Source organism: Phacochoerus africanus, chromosome 15 (genome assembly GCF_016906955.1).
Source record: "Phacochoerus africanus isolate WHEZ1 chromosome 15, ROS_Pafr_v1, whole genome shotgun sequence".
Classification (NCBI taxonomy): Eukaryota; Metazoa; Chordata; class Mammalia; order Artiodactyla; family Suidae; genus Phacochoerus; species Phacochoerus africanus.
In genome coordinates, this window is record NC_062558.1 from 4,100,996 (window position 1) to 4,124,506 (window position 23,511).

The window sequence follows — 23,511 nt, forward strand, 5'->3', positions numbered from 1 at the left end:
AAATAATTCTACACCTCATGCTCAAATTTTCCTGGAGTCATTCACAAATTACAAATGCACAAGAAGTCTAACAGTGATTAAGTGGGAAAACCGTATTTTTACCTGGAAAGTATTCACTTCTATAGGCTATGATGCATTCCTCTACCAGAACTATTACAACAAACTTCTCTTGAATATGAAATCATAAGTTTCTCCTTTCAATATCATTTTTCATTCTGCTGAAATCAGCCTTAACCAGGACTAATCTATACATAAGTATTCCATCTACTTCTGAACATATAATTTCTATTAACTGAGATACTTTAATATGTTTTAGGTTGTTTTAAAGACCTATTTAGAAATACCTGTTATATGAATTTCTCATAAAAAGTTCTTTCACTTGTTTGACTACTCTTACCTAGGCTATTTTCAACTTCTACGTAAAATGCCACTTCTATGCTAAAACCTAAGATGGCACTGAACCCACTGCTCTAAATACCACAGTGCCATCATTTTGAAAAACCTACCCCTGCCACCCAATTTCAGACACATTAGATATTCCAGGTACCATGCCACAAATCCACAGTATACTGGAGTCTAACCTGGCCAGGTATTTGTCTCCTGTCAGTGGTTCCTTAACAACAATATTTTTCACTTTCAACAATTTTTTCTACCCCACACCCTTTTTCAGAGTATCCCTATATTCCAACTTAAGAACTAGTCAGTCATCTAGATATTTTCGAGGCAATGCTATTCTCTAAACTTGACCAAGAAAACACTTTCTTAAGAGTTTCCCGCTAATCTACACTTGCAATGACTTCTGCCTACAGCATTCACCTTCACGATGAATAAATGGAAAAAAACAAGTACAATAAGGCACACACATTTTCAAGCAAATTACTACCATTTAAATCAGGATTCATCTTCAAATGGATGGCATGTCCACAGATTTTTAGCTATCTGTAAAATAATGGTTTCATCTTTCAACTGAAACCATTTTAGAACATGTATCCACTTCACGCAGCTTTGCGTTCCTTAATCTAAACCAGAACTCTCACTCTGTGACTCCTTTTGCGCCCCTCTGTGGAATATTTAGTATATTATTCCTTAAATATTTAGTATACTTCAGAGTGACCCAGGCCACTCTAGGTGACACTAGCTCAGATTCAATGCCAATATTCCTGATATTTCAGAAATACCTCTCCTACCTGACTCTACTGCCAATTCGGTATAACAATACAGTATTAATTATATGACATCTGACAGGAGGCAGAAATAAAACAGGGTCTATTATTTTTGAGTGCATTAAGACACACCAAATAATTTACACACATGCACACAGATTTGTGTATATCTTAATTTGTGCATATGTCTATACTTCAACATTATGGTTTCAAATAAGAAAATACTATTCAGTTTTGAATGTTTCTGACCATTATTTATATGAAATTTTTCTACCTGTAGACTTTTGTTGATTTCCTATGCATCATTTTCATAGAACATGGTTGCCCTGCACTGTATAATGAATGTTCCATTATATTGCTATATCATGATTTCATTTTAATTTCACTAGTAAATAAGTATCCAGGTTCTTTCCAAATTTTTGACTTTTTAAAAATGTTGTATGAAGAGAGTCTGATTTTTTCTCCCAGTAAACCTGGGAGTGAAACTGCTGAGTCATGGTGATCAGATATATTCAACATCTTTAAAGAAAACGCTCCTCTTGTTCCCAAATAGTTATACTAATTAATACCACAGCCTGTCTTGTAGATGCTTTCCTGCCTGATATCCTCTTACTTTTGGTATCATTTGACTTCATGTTTGAAAACTGAGTGGCTATAACATCATACTACACTGTGATATGATCTGAATATGTACTAGCCAGATTACAAATATTAAGAATTTCTGGGAGTTCCCATTATGGCTCAGCTTAAAGAACCCAACTAGTATCCATGAGGATGCAGGATGGATCCCTGGCCTTGTTCAGTGGGTTAATGATAATGGCTATTTTCACCTGTGGTGTAGGTCAAAATGCAGCTCAGGTCCCACACTATTGTGACATGGGCTGGCAGCTAAAGCTCAAATTCAACCACTAGCCTGGGATCCTCCATATGCCATAGGTATGGCCCTAAGAAGAAGAAAAAAAGAATTTGTTTCATACATGCCATTAATTCCCTTCACTGAGAAATGCTTGTGAGCTCCCACTGTGGCTCAGCGGGTTATGAATCTGACTAGCAACATGAGGATGTGGGCAAGGATTGTTTTTACAATAGGAAAGTTGGGAGCTTCACCATGGCTCAGTGGTTAATGAACCTGATTAGCATCCATGAGGACTCAGGTTCGATCCCTGGCCCCGCTCAGTGGGTTATGGATCCAGCGTTGCCGTGAGCTGTGGTGCAGGTCCCAGATGTGGCTCAGATCCCGAGTTGCTGTGGCTGTGGTGTAGGCCAGTGGCTACAGCTCCGAATCAACCCCTAGCCTAGGAACTTTCATATGCTGCAGGTGCAGCCCTAAAAAGACCAAAAAAAAAAGATAACTTAAGATCTAAATTCTTTATTTGTTACAGAAACCCAAATCCTTTCTGAGGTAGGTTTGTAATAAATATCATCTCCCAATATTTGATTTGTCTCTTCATGGTTATAAAAGTATTCACTCTAGCATAAATATACATACAACTCTTTTGTCCATGATAACAAACACCAAAGAGTGGCCACTCATGAAAATATCATCCATCTAAAATAATAGAATATGACTGGATCAAGAGAAACATCAGGCTTTACTTAAGCACAAGTTTAAGTCACACTACTCATAAAAGCTATAGTAACTATTTGCTCTTACTTCTGTACTGTTTTACAACTCTCCATTTGAAGCCTTTGAAATTTGCTCATCAAGAAAAAACATATCCATATGTGGAGGAGGAAGATCTAACAAAAGCAATGAGATATAATCCTAATTTTTTTCCATCGTGAAAAGAAAGATATCAAATACATAGTTTAATGTTGACAAATCAAGTCATATTTGATATTCAAAAGCTAAAACAAACTATTAAAGAAACTAAAGTTGAGTGTTAAAGTGTGAGAAGGAAGAGAAAGTGAGCAATTTAATTTCAGAACTGGTTACACCTCAAGTGATTAATAAGAAATACTATCTAAGGAGTTCCCGTCGTGGCGCAGTGGTTAACGAATCCAACTAGGAACCATGAGGTTGCGGGTTGGGTCCCTGCCCTTGCTCAGTGGGTTAACGATCCGGCGTTGCCGTGAGCTGTGGTGTAGGTTGCAGACGTGGCTCGGATCCCACATTGCTGTGGCTCTGGCGTAGGCTGGCAGCTACAGCTCCGATTAGACCCCTAGCCTGGGAACCTCCATATGCCGCGGGAGCGGCCCAAGAAATGGCAAAAAAAGACAAAAAAAAAGAAATAGATGATTAAGCAATGTTTCTGTAACATTTTAAACATACAGCATTACAGAAGTAATTGCTAATGAATCAATATAGCATTTCAGAGTATCTGCCAATCAATCCATATGAATAAGCTAATGTCAACTATTCAAATAAAATCCTCTTAGGAGTTCCTGTCGTGGCTCAGTGGTTAACGAATCTGACTAGGAACCATGAGGTTTCGGGTTCAATCCCTGGCCTTGCTTAGTGAGTTAAGCATCTGGAGTTGCCATGAGCTGTGGTGTAGGTCACAGACTCAGGTTGGATCCCACGTTGCTGTGGCTCTGGCATAGCCTGGGAACCTCCATATGCCACAGGTGTGGCCCTAGGAAACACACAAAAAAGACAAAACTAAAAAACAAAGAAAATACTATTAGACTGTATCAAGGATATGGCTAAAATTGAGATAAAAGAATGTATACATGTATGTGTAACTGGGTCACCATGTTGTATAGTAGAAAATTGACAGAACACTGTAAACCAGCTATAATGGAAAAAAATAAAAATCATTATATAAAAAGAAATTGGAAAATTAAAAATCTAAAATTGTAAATTAAGTAAACATTCAAAATAATTCAGGATTCACTGATCTTAGTGAAGGTCAGATTCAATTTTTCAAAGCTAAAAATCAACGTTTCGTGTAATACCAAACAAAATCTCATGAGTATTTTTTGGAAATTATCACCTCATTATTTGAACTTGTTATAAAGGTGCTGTAATCAGTATGATATGGTACTAGTGTAGACCTCATTAAACAAGCTACAGAAATAAGAGAGAAATGAGTAAATACATGATTTACTGACTCTTAACTTCTAAGGGAGCAGGACCTAAAGTGAAGAAAATCATCTATGTGAAAGATCATTAAGTTGCCACATTTGAATGGAAAAGTTTATATGATTTATATGTAAAGTTACTATCTATGTATTTGGATTTCTATCTTCCATTTTACTCTTTGTAAGGTGAGAACATCAATGGGCTTATATCCCTTTATCTAAACACCCCCTTACTACATTAGGACTACTCTTTCTAAATTTCAAGATGCACTCTTAAATCAGAAGAGTGTTTAAACTACTGGATGGTGTCCACCTCTAACTGACCACTTTGGATCTAATTTCCCCTAGAGACCAGTCTACAGTATTTAACTCACCTGCATGACTCCTGCTTGGAAATTCTTCCTCTAATAACAATGGACCTTTCCATTGCTCCAACTTGAAGACTACCTCTGGTTTTGTAAAACTGCATCCTGTAAATGGGAAGTAATTTAGGACTTAGATTAGTTGCACTGACTTTAATGCATATGAATTTGAAGGACCAAGTAGTTATAGGAACAGCATAGTGATGGTGGTCATTTGACGTTTCCTTTGGAGAGCAAATAACAAAAACATGTTTTTTTCAAATCTCAACATACACTGATCTCCTTAAACTCAAGAATCATAAAAACACATTACCTGGATTCTCCATGTACAGGAGTTTAAATAAGACTCTGAACAGCAACTTCCAATCATGGCCATGACAGTGTAAGAGGAATAATGTAATATGGAAGAAAACTGGAGATCCTACAAAATCAACAAAATAATGACTTTTGGACATTACACACAAAACACTGGGAGTGGACGACAAGGATCTTGGAGAGAAGGGAAAGAGAGAATTTCTAGATTATGGTTCAGATAGAAGACACAAAATCAGAGCCTTCTGATCTCAGTAACTATGAGGCAATGGTGGGAGTTCAGGGAAGCCCAAACAATTAGACTTTCAGGGGAAAGTGAAGTTCCTGCTGTGGCACAGCAGGTTAAGAATCTGGCATTGTGTCTGTGGTGGCACTGGTTCAATCCCCAGCCTGGCACAGTGGATTAAGGATCTGGCACTGCCACATCTTTGGCATAGGTCACACATGCAGCTTGGATTCACTACAAGGCCAGGGAACTTCTATATGCTGTGAGTGTGGAAAAAAAAAAATTAAATTAAAAGTGAAGTAAAAAATTTCACTGATAGAAAGCCATGAAGTTTTAACAAAAAAAAAATCACCTTGAGTAAAAGTGGTATATTCCCATAAGAAAACTTCTAACAATGGAGGAAAAAGAACCCCAATGCCATACATTGAAAAACTCCTAAAGCATACACAAAGACATAATGTTTGGAAAGAGAGAAAGATAGAGATGGACTTAAGATGGTGGAGTAGGAGGGCCAGAGCTCACCTTTTCTCATAAGAGCCACAATATTACACCCAACTGCTAAACAACCTTCAACCAAAAAGACTGCAAACCATCAAAAAAGACATCCTACTCCAGAAGATAAAGACCGTAGAAGGTGCGATTATACAATAAAAGCAATCCCATATGCACCACATGGGTGTGGCCCACAGACTGGAAAGCACCTGTACCTCAGAGGCTCACCCATGGGAGTGAGAGTTCTGAGCTCCAAGTCAGAACTTTATACCTAAAAAGAGAGAGGGCTCAATAAAATTAGAAATGAGAAAGAAGTTACGGAGTTCCCGTCGTGGCACAGTGGTTAACGAATCTGACTAGGAACCATGAGGTTGCAGGTTCGGTCCCTGGCCTCGCTCAGTGGGTTAAGGATCTGGCGTTGCTGTGAGCTGTGGAGTAGGTCTCAGACACGGCTCGGATCCCACATTGCTGTGGCTCTGGTGTAGGCCAGTGGCTACAGCTCCAATTAGACCCCTAGCCTGGGAACCTCCATATGTCTCAGGTGCGGCCCTAAAAAAACAAAACAAAACAAAACAGAATATGATTGGATCAGGGAAAATTCAGGTCTTTCTTAAGCAAAAGTTTCTGGATCATTACAGGTCATATAACTCATAAAATTTATAGTAACTATTTGCCCTTATATCTATAATGCTTTACAGACTCTCTTTTTGAGGACTTTGTAATTTTATCAGGAAATAAACACACTTATTTTAAAAAGCAAAGGAAACAGGTCTGTTATTAAAAAGTTTCTAAACAATTTACACACAAACACACACAGATACAGCAACAGAGAAATCATGGCCAATCAATATGAATGGGCTAATGCCAATTACCCCCCCCCCCAAAAAAATGCAATTAGACTGGACCAAGGACATGCTTGAAATTAATTTGGAAAATTAGGCTTAACTAAGTTATAAATTAAGTAAACATTCAAAAATAGCTCAGGACTCACTGATCTTAGTCAACGTAGATGCAATTTTTCAAAGTTAAATTTTAGCATAATACTAAACAAAATCTCACAAGAATCTTTTGGAAATTTGGTCAGCTCATTATTAAAATATGTTATAAAAGTGCTATAATCAGTATGAAAGGCCACTAGTGTAGAGGTCATTAAACAAGCTAGACAAAAGAAACAGAGAAACGAGGAATAAATACATGAATCTTGTCTTAAAAGGGAGCAGGGCCTAAAACTAAAGATCACCTACATGAAAGATCAGTAAATCACCATGTTTGAATAGAAAAGTTTACATCATTTTTCATGTATGTATCTGGATTTCTAGCTTCCATCTTACTCTTTGTAAAGGTGAGAACATCAATGGGCTTACATTTTATTCCTTTTCTTGCATACTCTCTTCCTACATTATATTAGGAAGACTCCCAACTTCAAGATACAAGTCCTCAAAAAAGAGAATGTTTAAACTATTTCATGGTGTCCACCTCTAACTGACCACTGTGGATCACACTTACCCTGGAGACCTGTCTACAAGTACTTAACTCACCTGCAAGGCTTTTGCTTAGAAATTCTTCCTGTAAAAACAATGGTTTTTTCCTTGCTCCACCTTGACAATTACCTCTGGTTTTTTTTTTTGTCTTTTTTTTGTTGTTGTTGTTGTTGTTGCTATTTCTTGGGCCGCTCCCACGGCATATGGAGGTTCCCAGGCTAGGGGTCTAATCGGAGCTGTAGCCACCAGCCTACGCCAGAGCCACAGCAACGCGGGATCCGAGCCGTGTCTGCAACCTACACCACAGCTCACGGCAACGCCGGATCGTTAACCCACTGAGCAAGGGCAGGGACCGAACCCGCAACCTCATGGTTCCTAGTCGGATTCGTTAACCACTGCGCCACGACGGGAACTCCCACCTCTGGTTTTCTAAAACAATATCCTGGAGTTCCTGTCATGGCGCAGTGGTTAACAAATCCAACTAGGAACCATGAGGTTGCGGGTTCGATCCCTGGCCTTGCTCAGTGGGTTAAGGATCTGGCGTTGCCGTGAGCTGTGGTGTAGGTTGCAGACGAGGCTCAGATCCCGCGTTGCTGTGGCTCTGGCGTAGGCTGGCAGCTACAGCTCCGATTTGACCCCTAGCCTGGGAACCTCCATATGCCGCGGGAGCAGCCCAAGAAATGGCAAAAAGACCAAAAAAATTAAAAAATTAAAAAATTAAATAAAATAATATCCTGTAAAAGGTAAATAATTTAGGACTTGGATCAGCTACATTGGCTTTAATGCATATGAATTTCCAGAAAGGAATAGTTATAGGAGTAGCACAGTGATGCTGCTCACCTGACCTTTCCTTTGGAAAACGACCTACAAAAACATTTTTTACAAATCTCAAAAAAAACCTGATCTTCTTAAACCCCAGAATCATAAGGATTCTTCAAGTATAGAAGTTTAAATAAAGCTCTGCAGAGGAACTTCCAATCATAGCCATGACAGTTTAGGAGGAATAATGTAATATGTGAAACACCAGAAATTCTACAAAATCAATGAAATAATGATCTTTAGGTATGACTCAGTAAACACTGGCACTGGAACACAAGAATCTCCAAGAGAAGGGAAAGAAACAGAATTTCTAAGTTATGGTTCAGAAGGAAGACACCCAAGCACAGCCTGCTAAGGGAGTTAAGGGGAGGCCAAGCAATTAGAATTTCAGAGCAAAGTGGAATTCCTGCTTTGTACAGCAGGTGAAGGATACTGAGTTGTGTCTGTAGTAGCACCTTTTCAATTCCAAGCCTGTACAACGGATTTAGAATCTGGAGTTGCTGCAACCATGGCATAGATCCCACTTTCGACTTGGATTCAATCCTTGCCCAGGGAAATTCCATATGCCCTGAATCCAGTTAAAAAAAAAAAAAATCACAGTGAAATAAAAAATTTCGCTGAAAGAAAGCCATGAAGATCTAACAAAAAAACATGGCTTGAGTAAAATTTGTACATTCCTCGGAGTTCCTGTCGTGGCTCAGTGGTTAACAAATCCAACTAGGAACCATGAGGTTGTGCATTTGATCCCTAGCTTCACTCAGTTGGTTAGGGATCCAGCATTGCTGTGACCTGTGGTGTAGGTCGCAGACGCAGCTCTGATCCCACGTTGCTGTGGCTGTGGCGTGGGCCAGTGGCTACAGCTCCGATTAGACCCCTAGCCTGGGAACCTCCATATGCCATGGGTGCGGCCCTAGAAAAGAAAAAAAAAAAAAAAAAGTACATTCCTATAAAAAAACTTCTAACAACAAAGGAAAAAGAATCCCAATGCCACAGACTAAAAAACTCTCAAAGCACACTCAGACATGATTATCCGCAAGAGTGAAAAGATATTCTAATAAATATTAAATGCTTTGTTCTCAAGAGTATTATTGTCCTACTAATGTGACCCAATAATTCCTAAACTAAAGAATACTCAAGGCCTCAAATAAAATAAAAAGTAAATACTGAATTAATCTAGTTAATTTACTTAAATTACAAGCAAAGAATGAAATTACACCAAGTCATTTCTTACACTCCCCAAAATGCCCCAAGAGCATGTAAACAAACAGTACAAAACCTAGCAGCCAACAATGTAGAGTTTACAGTTTGAAGCACACTATCAAAAATGACCAAGTATGGAAAGAAGGAAAACAGGAATCATTACCAGGAGACAGGTCAATCAATGGTTCGAAAAAACAATGATAACCTGGCATTAAATTAGCCTCCAAGGCCATTAACACAGCTATTATAATATACTCCACACGATAAAGAAGATAAAGGAAACACAAACATGGTGAGAATGTTATACAAGACTCAAACTGGAAGTCAAGGCAAGACAAAATACTACCGGGGAGGGGTGGGAAACTGAAAGACTCCAAAGGGTTTTGCTACAAGGATTACCAATATTTACATTAGAAATAAAGACCAACACAGATCAATTTAATCAGACATCTAGGTTCTCATGAGCTTCTGAGTTCTATTCGTTGTTATTTTCCAGGCATGAACTTACTTGGAGACTATGCTGTCTCTTTGAGAATGGAAAAAAAATGCTAATATCTTACTGTTATTATAACAAGTGTTTTTCTCTTCTTTTTCTTTTTAGGGCTGCACCCGTGGCACATGGAGGTTCCCAAGGTAGGGGTCAAATCAGAGCCACAGCAATGCAGGATCCGAGTTGAGTCTGCCACCTACACCGCAGCTCAGGGCAATGCCGAATCCTTAACCCACTGAGCAAGGCCCGGATTGAACCTGCAACCTTAAGGTTACTAGTCAGATTCATTTCCACTGCGCCACAATAGGAACTCCTATTGTGACAAGTTTTGACCTCAAAGGTATTCGGAAAAGGTCACTGGCCTCCCAAGTCAAAGAACAATCTGGTTTTAATATACCCGCAGGAGCGGCCCAAGAAATGGCAAAAAAAAAAAGAAAGTAAAGAAAATGATAGACTGCATTTCATCAACATGAAAACGTTGTGCCCAATTTTTCAGCAAATAAAAAGGCCATCCATAGATTAGAAGAAAAAAATTTACAAAATTTGCATTTTAAAGTCTTCAATCTAGATCGTGTCAAGAACTCTTTTAGTTGAATTATAAGATGAAAAACTCAAAAAAAAAACCCACATGGACTAAGTAGCTGAACATAGTTTTTAAAAAGATAAACGGACAAACAGCAAAGAAAATCTGTTCACCGTTATTAGTCAAAGAGAAATGATAAATGAAATACCCAAAGTACATACAACAATCTCCCATTAAAAAGAGCAAAACTCAACAATTTTACAATACAAAATAATAATGATAAGCATTTGGCACGTCTTTTTCTTTTTCTTCATATATAGGCATATCTCAGATACGCACTTCAAACGTGGGTCCACAGCTGCACTAAGGTGAATATCACAACAAAATTGAGTAGAAGTTTTTGATTTCCCAGTATATATCAAATTGTATATACACACTGCTTAGACTACTAAGTCTGCAATAGCACTATATCTTATATAAATAATACAAAAACTTCACTAGGAGTTCCCGTCATGGCGCAGCACAAGCGAGTCCTACTAGGAACCGTGAGGTTGCAGGTTCGATCCCTGGCCTCGATCAGTGGGTTAAGGATCTGGTGTTGCCATGAGCTGTGGTGCAGGTCACAGACGCGGCTCAGATCCTGCATTAATGTGGCTATGGTATAGGCTGGCAGCTGCAGCTTTGATTTGACCCCTAGCCTGGGAACCTCCATGTGCGGCGGGTGCAGCCCTAAAAAGCAAAAATACATACATACATACTTACATACAAACTTCACTAAAAAACACTACTGCACCATAAGTTCCCCTCTAGTGCAGTGAGTTAAAATCCCAGCTTTGTTAGAGCTGCGGTGCAGGTCCCAACTGAGGTGTGGGTTCAATTACTGGCCTAGGAACTTCCACAGGCCAAAGGTGAGGGCTTTTAAAAAAGAAAAAAAAAAACTTTATTGAGAAAAAATGGTAACCATCATATGAGCCTTCTGGCCTAAATCTTCTTGCTGGTGAAGAGTCTTGTCTCAATGTTGATCGCTACTGACAAATAATGGTGGTGTTTACTGAAGGATTTCACATCAACAGACTCTTCATGATTTCTCTGAAAAATGCAAAGCTCGCTGACAGCATTTTAACTGTCAACTTCTTTTCATACTAGAGTCTATCCTCTCAAAACCTAACACTACTTTATTAACTTCATGTTATATTCTAAATGCTTTGTTGTAATGTGAAGGATCTTAACAGTGGCTTCACCAGGAGTAATTCTATCTCAAAAAACTACTTTCTTTGCTCCTTCAAGAAGCGACTCCTCATCTATTAAATTTTTATCTTGGGATTGAAACAACTGAATCACATCTTCAGATTTTACCTCTAATTCTCTGCTTCTTAGACTACATCTACAATTCCTAGTAAGTGAAGTTTAGAACCCTTCAAAGTTATCCATAAGGGTAGGAATCAACTTCTCCCAAACTCCTATTCAGGCTGATAATGTGACTTCTCCCCAGAAATCACAATGGTCTTCATGGCGTCTGTAACGGTCAACACTTTCCAGAAGGCTCTCAACTGACATTGCCCAGATCCATAGAAGAATCACAGGGCTTTCTACAAGCCTTCTATTTCTGTTTTGTTTTGTGGTTTTTTGTTTTTTTTTTTTGGTTTTTGGTTTTTTTTTAGGGCCGCACTCAATGGCATATGGAAGTTCCCAGGCTAGGGGTCAAATCACAGCTGTAGCCACTGGCCTACACCACAGCCACAGCATCACGGGATCTGAGCCGTGTCTGCGACCTACACAGACAATGCTGGATTCTTAAAACCCACTGAGCAAGGCCAGAGATCAAACCTGTGTCCTCATGGATGGTAGTCAGATTCGTGTACTCTGAGCACAGCGGGAATTCCAAGCTTTCTATTTCTTAAAAAAAAACCCCGAAACTGCCAGGAAGTGGAAAAAAAATTAAAGTACAATAAAATGAGATACTCCTATAAGTATAAATACTTACCAAGAGGCCCAGGAAACAAACTCTAACTAAGGTCTTCACACAAGGGAATGAAAATACAGCTATACAGACTTGGATTTACATATTCATAGTACCCTTACTTATAAAAGTACCAAACGGAAAAGGAATTCAATGTCTTCTCAGCAACTGGAAAGACACACATAGAACAAACATTACTTGTTGATAAAAGGAATAAATACTGATACACACAACAATATCCATGAATCCTAAAAGAATTACACCAAGGGAAAGAAGCCATCGGGAAAAAGAGAACACAAAGTCTGATTCCATTTATATGAAATTTCAAAAAAGAAAAAAGGATTGACCTAGAATGAAGATTGGTGATTATCAGAAAACAGGGATTTAAAAAAAGAAAAAAGAAGAGAAAATGGGTGGGAAGAAAAGAATGATTAATCATTGTGCACACACACTGTGCATACACTTCTCAAGAAAGGCATAAGGAAAATTCTCATGTGATAGAAATCATCTGTTTCTTGATTTTGGTGAAATAGCTAGACACATTTTTCAAAATTCATTGAATTGCATACTGAATCTTGCTGCATTTTACTTCCCTTTAATTATACCTCAATATAGGTGATGTTTAAGTAGAAACAGAAAACCAACTGCACTCTAGGCAGAGTCGAATGATACAGCAGGCTCACCCGATGACACAAGGTGGCTGTAGTTCTCCCGCACCACATCTCTGTACAGGGTCCTTTGAGCAGGGCTCATCCGCTGCCACTCCTCCTGAGTAAACTCCACAGTCACATCCTTAAAGGACATGATATCTACGAAAGCACACCCCTTATCAATCCAAAGATTTAGGACAAGGGTGACATGGAAAATAGCTTTGGAACTAATTCCAATCAAATTTATGTTAAGAATGTAAAACAAAATCTAAAAAGTTTTTTTTCACATTATAAAAAAAAAAAAAATCAAAAATGTCTAGAGTTCCCTGCTGCTGAAGCAGGTTAAGGATCCAGGATCGCCACTGCAGTGACTTGGGTCACTGCTATGAAGCAGGTTCAATCCTGGGCCACTCATATACCACAAACACAGCCAAAAAAACACAAAATTTAGTGTCCGACAGTACATTCTTTATTTGCAATGTTCTACGGAAGCTTGGCTCTCTGCCTTCACGATCCATCCAATATTTGATCCTTTCTAAATACAACTGCTAACATCATCGTTTCTTGAAAGAAGTACTGAAAGAGCCTGCAACACCAACTGTTGCCACCACTGTCCCAATAGAGTCCACCCTCAAGAGTGGCACGTGTCCCTCCTCAGCTTCAAGTTCTCTAGATAACCTGGTAAACAGAGAGAAACACTGAATTCCTAGATTAGGAGACTTAATAGGATGGAGATGTCAGTTCTCCACATAGAGATCTATGGATTCAATGCAATCGCAATCAAAAGCTATCCAGGCTTTTTGAGAATCATCAGCTGAGTCTAATATTTATGTCGAAAAGCAAACAACCTACAATCTAAAAACAATTTTGAAAAGAACAAAGTTGGAGGACTGCTATTACTTGATTTCAAGACAAATCATACAGCCACTCATCAAAACAGTGTGTGCTACTCACAAAAATGAAACATCAAAAATGACAGATGTGACAAAATGTACACACATTTCTTTAACTGAAGTGCTCAGGCAATTCAGTGCAGAAAGTATATTCCGAGAAAAATCATACAAGACTAAAAATGTCCATTAGAAAATAAATTAACAGCAATTCCCTGGATTCATACTTTGCACCACAAACAATAAATAATTAATTCAAACTGGTCACAGAATTCAATGAGTCTTTCTATTTAGATTGTTTTCTTTCTTTTGGCCAACCCATGTGGAGTTTACATGACAAGGATCAGATCCTAACCACAGGTCAGAACCTTGAACCCACTGTGCCCAATGGGAATCCAACTTGTGTCCTGATGCTGCAGAAAAGCTAATCCCATTGTACCACAGTAGGAACTCCTCTGTTTAGATCTGAGTGTCTTGGACTTCTCATCATGGCTCAGTGGAAAAGAATCTGACTAGCAGCCATGAGGACGCAGGTTCCATCCCTGGCCTCACTCAGTGGGTTAAGGATCTGGTGTTGCTGTGAGCTGTGGTGTAGGTCGCAGATGTGGCTCAGATCTGGTGTTGCTGCGGCTACAGCTCCGATTTGACCCCTAGCCAGGGAACTTCCATATGCCATGAGTGCGGCCCTAAAAAAAAAAAAGATACATTTGAGTGTCAGAGGAACATATCGCTTACATAAAAAAGAACTTGACAGCTGGTGTACTGAGGTGGGAACCAGTAAAATGGCTTAATCTATGCTCCCTCAATTCAGTATTTAAAATATACTACCAGTAGAAATTTCTAGCTCATCCTCAGACCCTGAGTATCTAGATTTCTGACAGAGCCAACCAGCAACACATTTGGCTGGCTTCTGATCACCATTCCCTTCATTAAATAAATTACTTAAACACCTGGAGACAGAAATTATCAACATAACAACAGATTTAAAAGGATACTATCAACAAGGTTCCGAAAATACATTTCCTAGCAGATAAGAGTGTACAATTTTCTCTGAAAATGTGGTAATAATAAAAAATAGAGGACTTCCCATCGTGGCTCAGTGACAACAAATCCAACTAGCATCCATGAAGATGCAGGTTCAATCCCTGCCCCTGCTCCATGGGTTACAAATCTGGCGTTGCTGTCGCAGTGGAGTAGGCTGGCAGCTACAACCGTGATTTGATCCCTAGCCTGAGAACATCCATATGCTGTGGGTGTGGCCCCAAACATCCAAAGATGAATAAAAAAAAAATTAAAATACAAGACTACACCCAGGATTGCTTAAAGTGACTCAATAATCTATATTTACACATAAAAAGCAGATGTACTCACAAAGTCCAATGTTAGGGCTGAGTTTCATGAAATTTGTAATAGGTTATTTTCTTATATGAATGAGAGAAGGCAGGGTAGGAAAAAGCAAGGGGAAGGGAGGAGGGGGAGAGGAGAAGAAAAAAGAGCAGGAAAGGGAGTTCCCGTCGTGGCGCAGTGGTTAACGAATCCAACTAGGAACCATGAGGTTGCGGGTTCCATCCCTGCCCTTGCTCAGTGGGTTAACGATCCGGCGTTGCCGTGAGCTGTGGTGTAGGTTGCAGACGCGGCTCGGATCCCGCGTTGCTGTGGCTCTGGCATAGGCCGGTGGCTACAGCTCCGATTCAGACCCTAGCCTGGGAACCTCCATATGCTGCAGGAGCGGCCCAAGAAATAACAACAACAACAACAAAAAAGACAAAAGCCAAAAAAAAAAAAAAAGAGCAGGAAAGTGCCCCAATAAGTATAATCAACATATCACAGTTGGGCAGGGACACAAGAAAACACAATTATAGGCAAACTTACTTGGTCAATACGATTTGAAGAAAAATTAAAATATATTCACAAAAAGATGGCAGTTACAACCTTAAAACAAAAGTAAGCTGCTATACCTTTACTCCAACAAATGCAAAAAAGAATTCAATATAATTATTTCCGAGTACCTCCGTGTCTCAAATAAAATCTCAGCAAACTGATTATAAATTGTAAATAATTTTCATTCATAAAGGATGAGAACAATCGGAAATCAAAAGTGAAATCCAGAGTCCCCGTCGTGGCGAAGCGCAAGCGAATCCGACTAGGATCCATGAGGTTGCAGGTTCAATCCCTGGCCTCGCTCAGTGAGTTAAAGTATCTGGAGTTGGCATGAGCTGTGGTATAGGTCACAGATTCGGCTTGGATCTGGCATTGCTGTGGCTGTGGTGTAGACTAGCAGCTGCAGCTCTGACTAGACCCCTAGCCTGGAAACCTCCACAATCCGCAGGTACAGCCCTGAAAAGACAAAAGACAGGAAAAGAAAAAAAAAAAGTGAAAGCCATCACAGCACAAAGAGGAGGAGAAAGAGCTCACCTCAAATAGATTCATTTTCTGGAGCACTTCAGACATTAGAGAGGCCTGTGAAGATTCAGCTGAGGGGACAGAGAGATGACAGGGTCAGAACACCTGGGCTGCCCGACAGCTCCTACCTTCACCTCCCAATCTACCTCAGTAGCCCAGCCTAAGAGCAGCCTCCCTACCTCCTCTCTCTAAACCCTGAACTGGCAAGGGAAGGACCCACTGGAAGCGCCCTCTATTTTCCAGTTTGAAATGATCACTGCTCATGGAGTAAAAATCAGCTTGTCCATTAATTGAAACAATACAAACAAAAAACTAACAACAGATGCTTAAAACACCAGAGGATGACACTATTTCATGGACATGAATGCAGAAAAAAGACACAGGCTGCATTTTTTTATCTATTTACCAAGCAAAGTGTTTACTCCTTGAGTAAGAGAGACCACAGGAAGTCCAGTAAAGAAGTATGGAGTGCTCTGAGACAATTTTCAAATTGTTTTCTTTTTTTTCCTTTAAGCGGGTTACAATTTCTCAAAAGGGACTCCTGATAAGATTCTTCTGACTGGACAGTCTGAATGCCCTGTTCAGTCCTGGCTCTGTCCCAATCTGGGTAAGCCTGGAGAAGTCAGCTGCCCAGGTTTCTGTTCTGTGTGTGTTTCATGCAGGTGCTCATACCAATTACCAGGAGAGAGCCTGGACGCCTCTGTAAACCACCCAATGAAAAGAAGGAAAGTGTCTTCTACATACAACAGCTGTCCACACTTCTTTAGCGGTTAGTACCTGGCACTTTGCTAACTCCTTCCACACACAAATGACACCAGAGTTTAGCGCTAGAGTTTAGGGCTCTCAGCTTTCACCACAGACGCCCAGGTTCAATCCCTGGTCTGGGGACTGAGATTCTACATCAACCCCCTGCAAGCTGAGGCAAAAAAAAAAAAAAAACAAAAAACACACCGCATCCTATCCTCAGATCAACTGCATGAGGCAGACATCATACATAGCCTCCTTTCCAGACAACGGACCTGACTCTTCCAAAGGTTACTTCCCCGGCCATAGGTCAAAGATGACACAATAGCAAATGATCAGGTCCCTCTGTCCCGAAGACCCGCAGCCCACCCTCTCCTCCAGCCCACGCAGCGTGACCGTCGAACTTTCGCTCCCGCTACCTCCCCATTACCCTGCGAAGCTGGACGCAGGGCACAGGATCCCCACACGAGCCAAGCGCCCGACCCTAACGGGTTTCAGCTCCACCTGTCCCCAGACCACAAGACCCCAACACGGATCCCACACGCACCTTTCCCGGGCGAGGTCCAGGCCACACCCAGGCACTGCGGAGTCCCTGTGGGGTCCCGACTGGGTGGCAAGGCTTCCTAAGACGTCCACCTTCTGCCCCCTCCACAGAAACACCACTCTCAGCAAACGTGCAGGCCCGAAAAGTCCTGGGCCTCGTCCTGCTGCTTGCGCACTGGGGACAACCTGAAGGCTCCAGAATCTCCTCACGTGGCCCGCGCGGGAGGAAAGGGAGAGGTGGGGCCTATGCCACACATGCGCAGACGGAGACCATAGAGATCAGGCGGGTGAGCAGTCTAGAGAGTACAGGGGCTGAGAAGAGGTGGGGCCTACGCCGCACATGCGCAGAGGGAGACCATAGAGATCAGGCGGGTGAGCGGTCTAGAGAGTACAGGGGCTGAGACGAGGTGGGGCCTACGCCGCACATGCGCAGACGGAGACCATAGAGATCAGGCGGGTGAGCGGTCAGAGAGTACAGGGCCTGCAGCGTTCGTGCCGACCCGGTGAATGAGTGAATCAAGCAATCCGTTTTAGCGATGCAGGGTAGAAATGCTAGAGAAATGTTTGTCCCAGGACTTGGGTGCCCTCAGATCTGGGGTCGAGTGTGTCCCCATACTGTGGGTCTGAAAGGATGAAAATGCGACCTAACCCTCCCAGAACCCAGAAAGTTAATAAAAAGCTCTAAATGCCCTCGAATTCCAGACCCTGTTCCCTATAGGTAAAAGACCATACTTCTTGCTGTTTTAGGGCTTGCTCTCTGTTCTGTACAAAACTATGTGGAAGGGAAAAACAGGCCCCTGAGTACGTGCCTCTAGGCATGAAACTGCTTGAGATAACAGGGAAAAGGGTCCCTAACTGCTTGTTTGGCTTCTGTAAAGCTGCTCGCATAAGATAAAAGGAGGAGAAGTTAATCGCTAAACTGACCCCAGTAAGATCGGTTGCGCCATAAAACGTTGAAAATCCTGGTAAACATATCTTGGCGACAATATGTCTCCCCCGCCCAGGAACAGGCGCAAACACGTAACTCCAGAACAACTTAAAATTAATTGGTCCACAAAGCGCGGGCTCTCGAAGTTTTAAAATGACTGGTTTGTGATATTTTGAAATGATTGGTTTGTGAAGCGCGGGCTTTGTTGTGAACCCCGGGTTTTGTTGTAAATCCCATGAGAGCTGTCCCGACTCCGCACTCGGGGCCGCAGTCCTCTACCCCTGCGTGGCGTACGACTGTGGGCCCCAGTGCGCTTGGAATAAAAATCCTCTTGCTGTTTGCATCAAGACCGCTTCTCGTGAGTGATTTGGGGTGTCGCCTCTTCCGAGTCCGGATGAGGGGGATTTTCCTTCTACTGGCCTTTTCATTTGGTGCGTTGGCCGGGAACCCCGCGACCACCCCTCACACCCGAGAACCGACTTGGAGGTAAAGGGATCCCCTTTGGAACGTGTGTGTCGGCTGGCGTCTCTGTTCTGAGTGTCTGTTTTCGGTGATGCGCGCTTTCGGTTTGCAGCTGTCCTCTCAGACCGTGAGGACTGGAGGACTGTGATCAGCAGACGTGCTAGGAGGATCCCAGGCTGCCGCCCTGGGGGACGCCCCGGGAGGTGGGGAGAGCCAGGGACGCCTGGTGGTCTCCTACTGTCAGTCGGAGAACCAAGTTCTGTTGTTGAAGCGAAAGCTTCCCCCTCCGCGGCCGTCCGACTCTTTTGCCTGCTTGTGGAAGACGCGGACGGGTCGCGTGTGTCTGGATCTGTTGGTTTCTGTTTCGTGTGTCTTTGTCTTGTGGGTCCTTGTCTACAGTTTTAATATGGGACAGACGGTGACGACCCCCCTTAGTTTGACTCTCGACCATTGGACTGAAGTTAAATCCAGGGCTCATAATTTGTCAGTTCAGGTTAAGAAGGGACCCTGGCAGACTTTCTGTGCCTCTGAATGGCCGACATTTGATGTTGGATGGCCATCAGAGGGGACCTTTAATTCTGAGATTATCTTGGCTGTTAAAGCAATTATTTTTCAGACTGGACCCAGCTCCCATCCCAATCAGGAGCCCTATATTCTTACGTGGCAAGATTTGGCAGAAAGCCCCCCGCCGTGGGTTAAGCCCTGGCTAAATAAACCAAGAAAGCCAGGTACCCAAATTCTGGTTCTTGGAGAGAAAAACAAACACTCGGCCGAAAAAATCAAATCCTCTCCTAGTATCTACCCCGAGATTGAGGAGCCGCCGACTTGGCCGGAACCCCAACCTGTTCCCCCACCCCCTTATCTGGCACAGGGGGCTGCGGGGGGACCCTCTGCCCCTCCTGGAGCCCCAGCGGCGGAGGGACCTGCTGCCGGGACTCGGAGTCGGAGAGGCGCTACCCCGGAGCAGACAGACGAGGTCGTGACATTACCGCTGCGCACCTATGGCCCTCCCATGCCGGGGGGCCAATTGCAGCCCCTCCAGTATTGGTCCTTTTCTTCTGCAGATCTCTATAATTGGAAAACTAACCATCCCCCTTTCTCGGAGGGTCCCCAACGCCTCATGGGGTTGGTGGAGTCCCTTATGTTCTCTCACCAGCCTTCTTGAGATGATTGTCGACAGCTGCTGCAGACACTCTTCACAACCGAGGAGCGAGAGAGAATTCTGTTAGAGGCTAGAAAAAAATGTTCCTGGGGCCGACGGGCGACCCACGCAGTTGCAAAATGAGATTGACATGGGATTTCCCTTGACTCGCCCCGGTTGGGACTACAACACGGCTAAAGGTAGGGAGAGCTTGAAAATCTATCGCCAGGCTCTGGTGGCGGGTCTCCGGGGCGCCTCACTAATTTGGCTAAGGTAAGAGAGGTGATGCAGGGACCGAACGAACCTCCCTCGGTATTTCTTGAGAGGCTCATGGAAGCCTTCAGGCGGTTCACCCCTTTTGATCCTACCTCGGAGGCCCAGAAAGCCTCAGTGGCCCTGGCCTTCATAGGGCAGTTGGCCCTGGACATCAGAAGAAAACTTCAGAGACTAGAAGGGTTACAGGAGGCTGAGTTACCTGATCTAGTGAAGGAGGCAGAGAAAGTGTATTACAAAAGGGAGACAGAAGAGGAAAGGGAACAAAGAAAAGAAAGAGAGAAAGAGGAAAGGGAGGAAAGACGTGATAGACGGCAAGAGAAGAATTTGACTAAGATCTTGGCCGCAGTGGTTGAAGGAAAGAGCAGTAGGGAGAGAGAGAGATTTTAGGAAAATTAGGGCAGGCCCTAGACAGTCAGGGAACCTGGGCAATAGGACCCCACTCGATAAGGACCAGTGTGCATATTGTAAAGAAAAAGGACACTGGGCAAGGGACTGCCCCAAGAAGGGAAACAAAGGACCGAAGGTCCTAGCTCTGGAAGAAGATAAAGATCTGGCCAACTTCAGGATCCAACACCCCCAGGTGACCCTCCTCCAGTACGTGGATGACCTGCTTCTAGCGGGAGCCACCAAACAGGACTGTTTAGAAGGTACGAAGGCACTACTACTGGAATTGTCTGACCTAGGCTACCGAGCCTCTGCTAAAAAGGCCCAGATTTGCAGGAGAGAGGTAATATACTTGGGGTACAGTTTGCGGGACGGGCAGCGATGGCTGACGGAGGCACGAAAGAGAACTGTAGTCCAGATACCGGCCCCAACCATAGCCAAGCAAGTGAGAGAGTTTTTGAGGACAGCTGGATTTTGCAGACTGTGGATCCTGGGGTTTGCGACCTTAGCAGCCCCACTCTACCCGCTAACCAAAAAAAAAAAAAAGGGGGGGGGGAATTCTCCTGGGCTCCTGAGCACCAGAAGGCATTTGATGCTATCAAAAAGGCCCTGCTGAGCACACCTGCTCTGGCCCTCCCTGATGTAACTAAACCCTTTACTCTTTATGTGGATGAGCGTAAGGGAGTAGCCCAGGGAGTTTTAACCCAATCCCTAGGACCTTGGAGGAGACCTGTTGCCTACCTGTCAAAGAAGCTCGATCCTGTAGCCAGTGGTTGGCCCGTATGCCTGAAGGCTTTCGCAGCTGTGGCCATACTGGTCAAGGACGCTGACAAATTGACTTTGGGACGGAATATAACTATAATAGCCCCCCATGCGTTGGAGAACATCGTCCGGCAGCCCCCAGACCGATGGATGACCAATGCCCGCATGACCCGCTATCAAAGCCTGCTTCTCACAGAGAGGGTCACGTTCACTCCACCAGCCGCCCTCAACCCTGCCACTCTTCTGCCTGAAGAGACCGATGAACCAGTGACTCATGATTGCCATCAACTGTTGATTGAGGAGACTGGGGTCCGCAAGGATCTTACAGACATCCCGCTGACTGGAGAAGTGCTGACCTGGTTCACTGATGGGAGCAGCTATGTGGTGGAAGGTAAGAGGATGGCTGGGGCGGCAGTGGTGGATGGGACCCGCACGATCTGGGCCAGCAGCCTGCCGGAAGGAACTTCAGCACAAAAGGCTGAGCTCGTGGCCCTCACGCAAGCCTTGCGGCTGGCCGAAGGGAAATCCATGAACATTTAGGCGGATAGCAGGTATGCATTTGCGACTGCACACGTGCACGGGGCTATCTATAAACAGAGGGGGTTACTTACCTCAGCAGGGAGGGAAGTCAAGAATAAAGAGGAAATTCTGAGCTTATTAGAGGCCCTACATTTGCCAAAAAGGCTAGCCATCATACATTGCCCTGGGCATCAGAAAGCCAGAGATCTCATCTCCGAAGGAAACCAGATGGCTGACCAGGTCGCCAAGCAGGCAGCCCAGGGTGTTAACCTACTACCTATAATAGAGACGTCCAAAGCCCCAGAACCCGGACGGCAGTGCACCCTAGAAGACTGGCAAGAAATAAAAAAGATAGAACGGTTCTCTGAGACCCCAGAGGGGATTTGCTGCACCCCAGAAGGGAAGGAAATCCTGCCCCACAAAAAGGGTTGGAATACGTCCAACAGATGCATCGTCTAACCCACCTAGGAGCTAAGCATCTGCAGCAGTTAGTCAGAACATCCCCCTATCATGTTCTGAAATTACCAGGAGTGGCTGACTCGGTGGTCAAACATTGTGTGCCCTGCCAGCTCGTTAATGCTAATCCTTCCACGATACCTCCGGGAAAGAGACTAAGGGGAAGCCACCCAGGCGCTCACTGGGAAGTGGACTTCACTGAGGTAAAGCCGGCTAAATACGGAAACAAATATCTATTGGTTTTTGCAGACACTTTTTCAGGATGGGTCGAGGCTTATCCTACTAAGAAAGAGACTTCAAGCGTGGTGGCTAAAACAATATTGGAGGAAATTTTTCCGAGATTTGGAATACCTAAGGTAATAGGGTCAGACAATGGTCCAGCTTTTGTTGCCCAGGTGAGTCAAGGACTGGCCAAGATATTGGGGATTGATTGGAAACTGCATTGTGCATACAGACCCCAAAGCTCAGGACAGGTAGAGAGGATGAATAGAACCATAAAAGAGACCCTTACCAAATTGACCTCAGAGACTGGCATTAATGATTGGATAGCTCTCCTGCCCTTTGTGCTCTTCAGGGTTAGGAACACCCCTGGACAGTTTGGGCTGACCCCCCCGTTGGTAGAAATTGCCTCTGTACATAGTGCTGATGTGCTGCTTTCCCAGCCTTTGTCCTCTAGGCTCAAGGCACTCGAGTGGGTGAGGCAGCGAGCGTGGAAGCAGCTCTGGGAGGCCTACTCAGGAGAAGGAGACTTGCAAGTTCCACATCGCTTCCAAGTTGGAGATTCAGTCTATGTTAGACGCCACCGTGCAGGAAACCTTGAAACTCGGTGGAAGGGCTCTTATCTCATACTTTCGACCACACCAACGGCCGTGAAAGTCGAAGGAATCTCCACTTGGATCCATGCATCCCACGTTAAGCCGGCGCCACCTCCCGACTCGGGGTGGAGAGCCAAAAAGACTGAGAATCCCCTTAAGCTTCGCCTCCATCGCCTGGTTCCTTACTCTAACAATAACAATAACTCCCCAGGCCAGTAGTGAACACCTTGTGGACAGCCCGACCTCCCATAAACCCTTATCTCTCACCTGGCTACTCACTGATTCCAGCACAGGTATTACTATTAACAGCACGCAAGGGGAAGCTCCCTTAGGGACCTGGTGGCCTGAGCTACATGTCTGTCTTCGATCAGTAATCCCTGGTCTTAACCACCAAGCCACACCCCCCGATATACTCCGTGCTTACGGGTTTTATGTTTGTCCAGGACCCCCAAATAATGAAAAATATTGTGGAAATCCCAGGGATTT

General features: G+C 43.4%; 1 protein-coding gene and 1 long non-coding RNA gene across 10 annotated transcripts in view; one reads left to right on the forward strand and one right to left on the reverse strand.

The window, feature by feature from the left end:
• Positions 1-17,578, reverse strand: part of LOC125116456 (uncharacterized) — a 97,802-nt gene extending 80,224 nt beyond the window's left edge. For 5 of the 9 annotated variants that reach the window (XR_007132328.1, XR_007132329.1, XR_007132330.1 and 2 more), the window contains exons 1-3: positions 17,287-17,578; positions 16,008-16,066; positions 4,562-4,657 (exon numbers count right to left, since the gene is read on the reverse strand). This is a non-coding gene — a long non-coding RNA (uncharacterized LOC125116456). Of the gene's footprint in view, positions 1-4,561; positions 4,658-4,862; positions 4,971-16,007; positions 16,067-17,286 lie in introns of all 9 variants that reach the window. The other 4 variants (XR_007132332.1, XR_007132331.1, XR_007132335.1 and 1 more) reach the window with 2 other exon arrangements.
• A 1,111-nt stretch (positions 17,579-18,689) lies between these two features.
• LOC125116671 (uncharacterized) lies at positions 18,690-22,866 on the forward strand. The gene is given in 7 exon segments (XM_047762114.1): positions 18,690-19,909; positions 19,911-20,067; positions 20,070-20,457; positions 20,459-21,014; positions 21,017-22,175; positions 22,178-22,522; positions 22,525-22,866. Coding segments are annotated over 7 exon segments (3,477 nt in total). The 5' UTR covers positions 18,690-19,078; the 3' UTR covers positions 22,566-22,866.
• Positions 22,867-23,511: the final 645 nt, after the last annotated feature.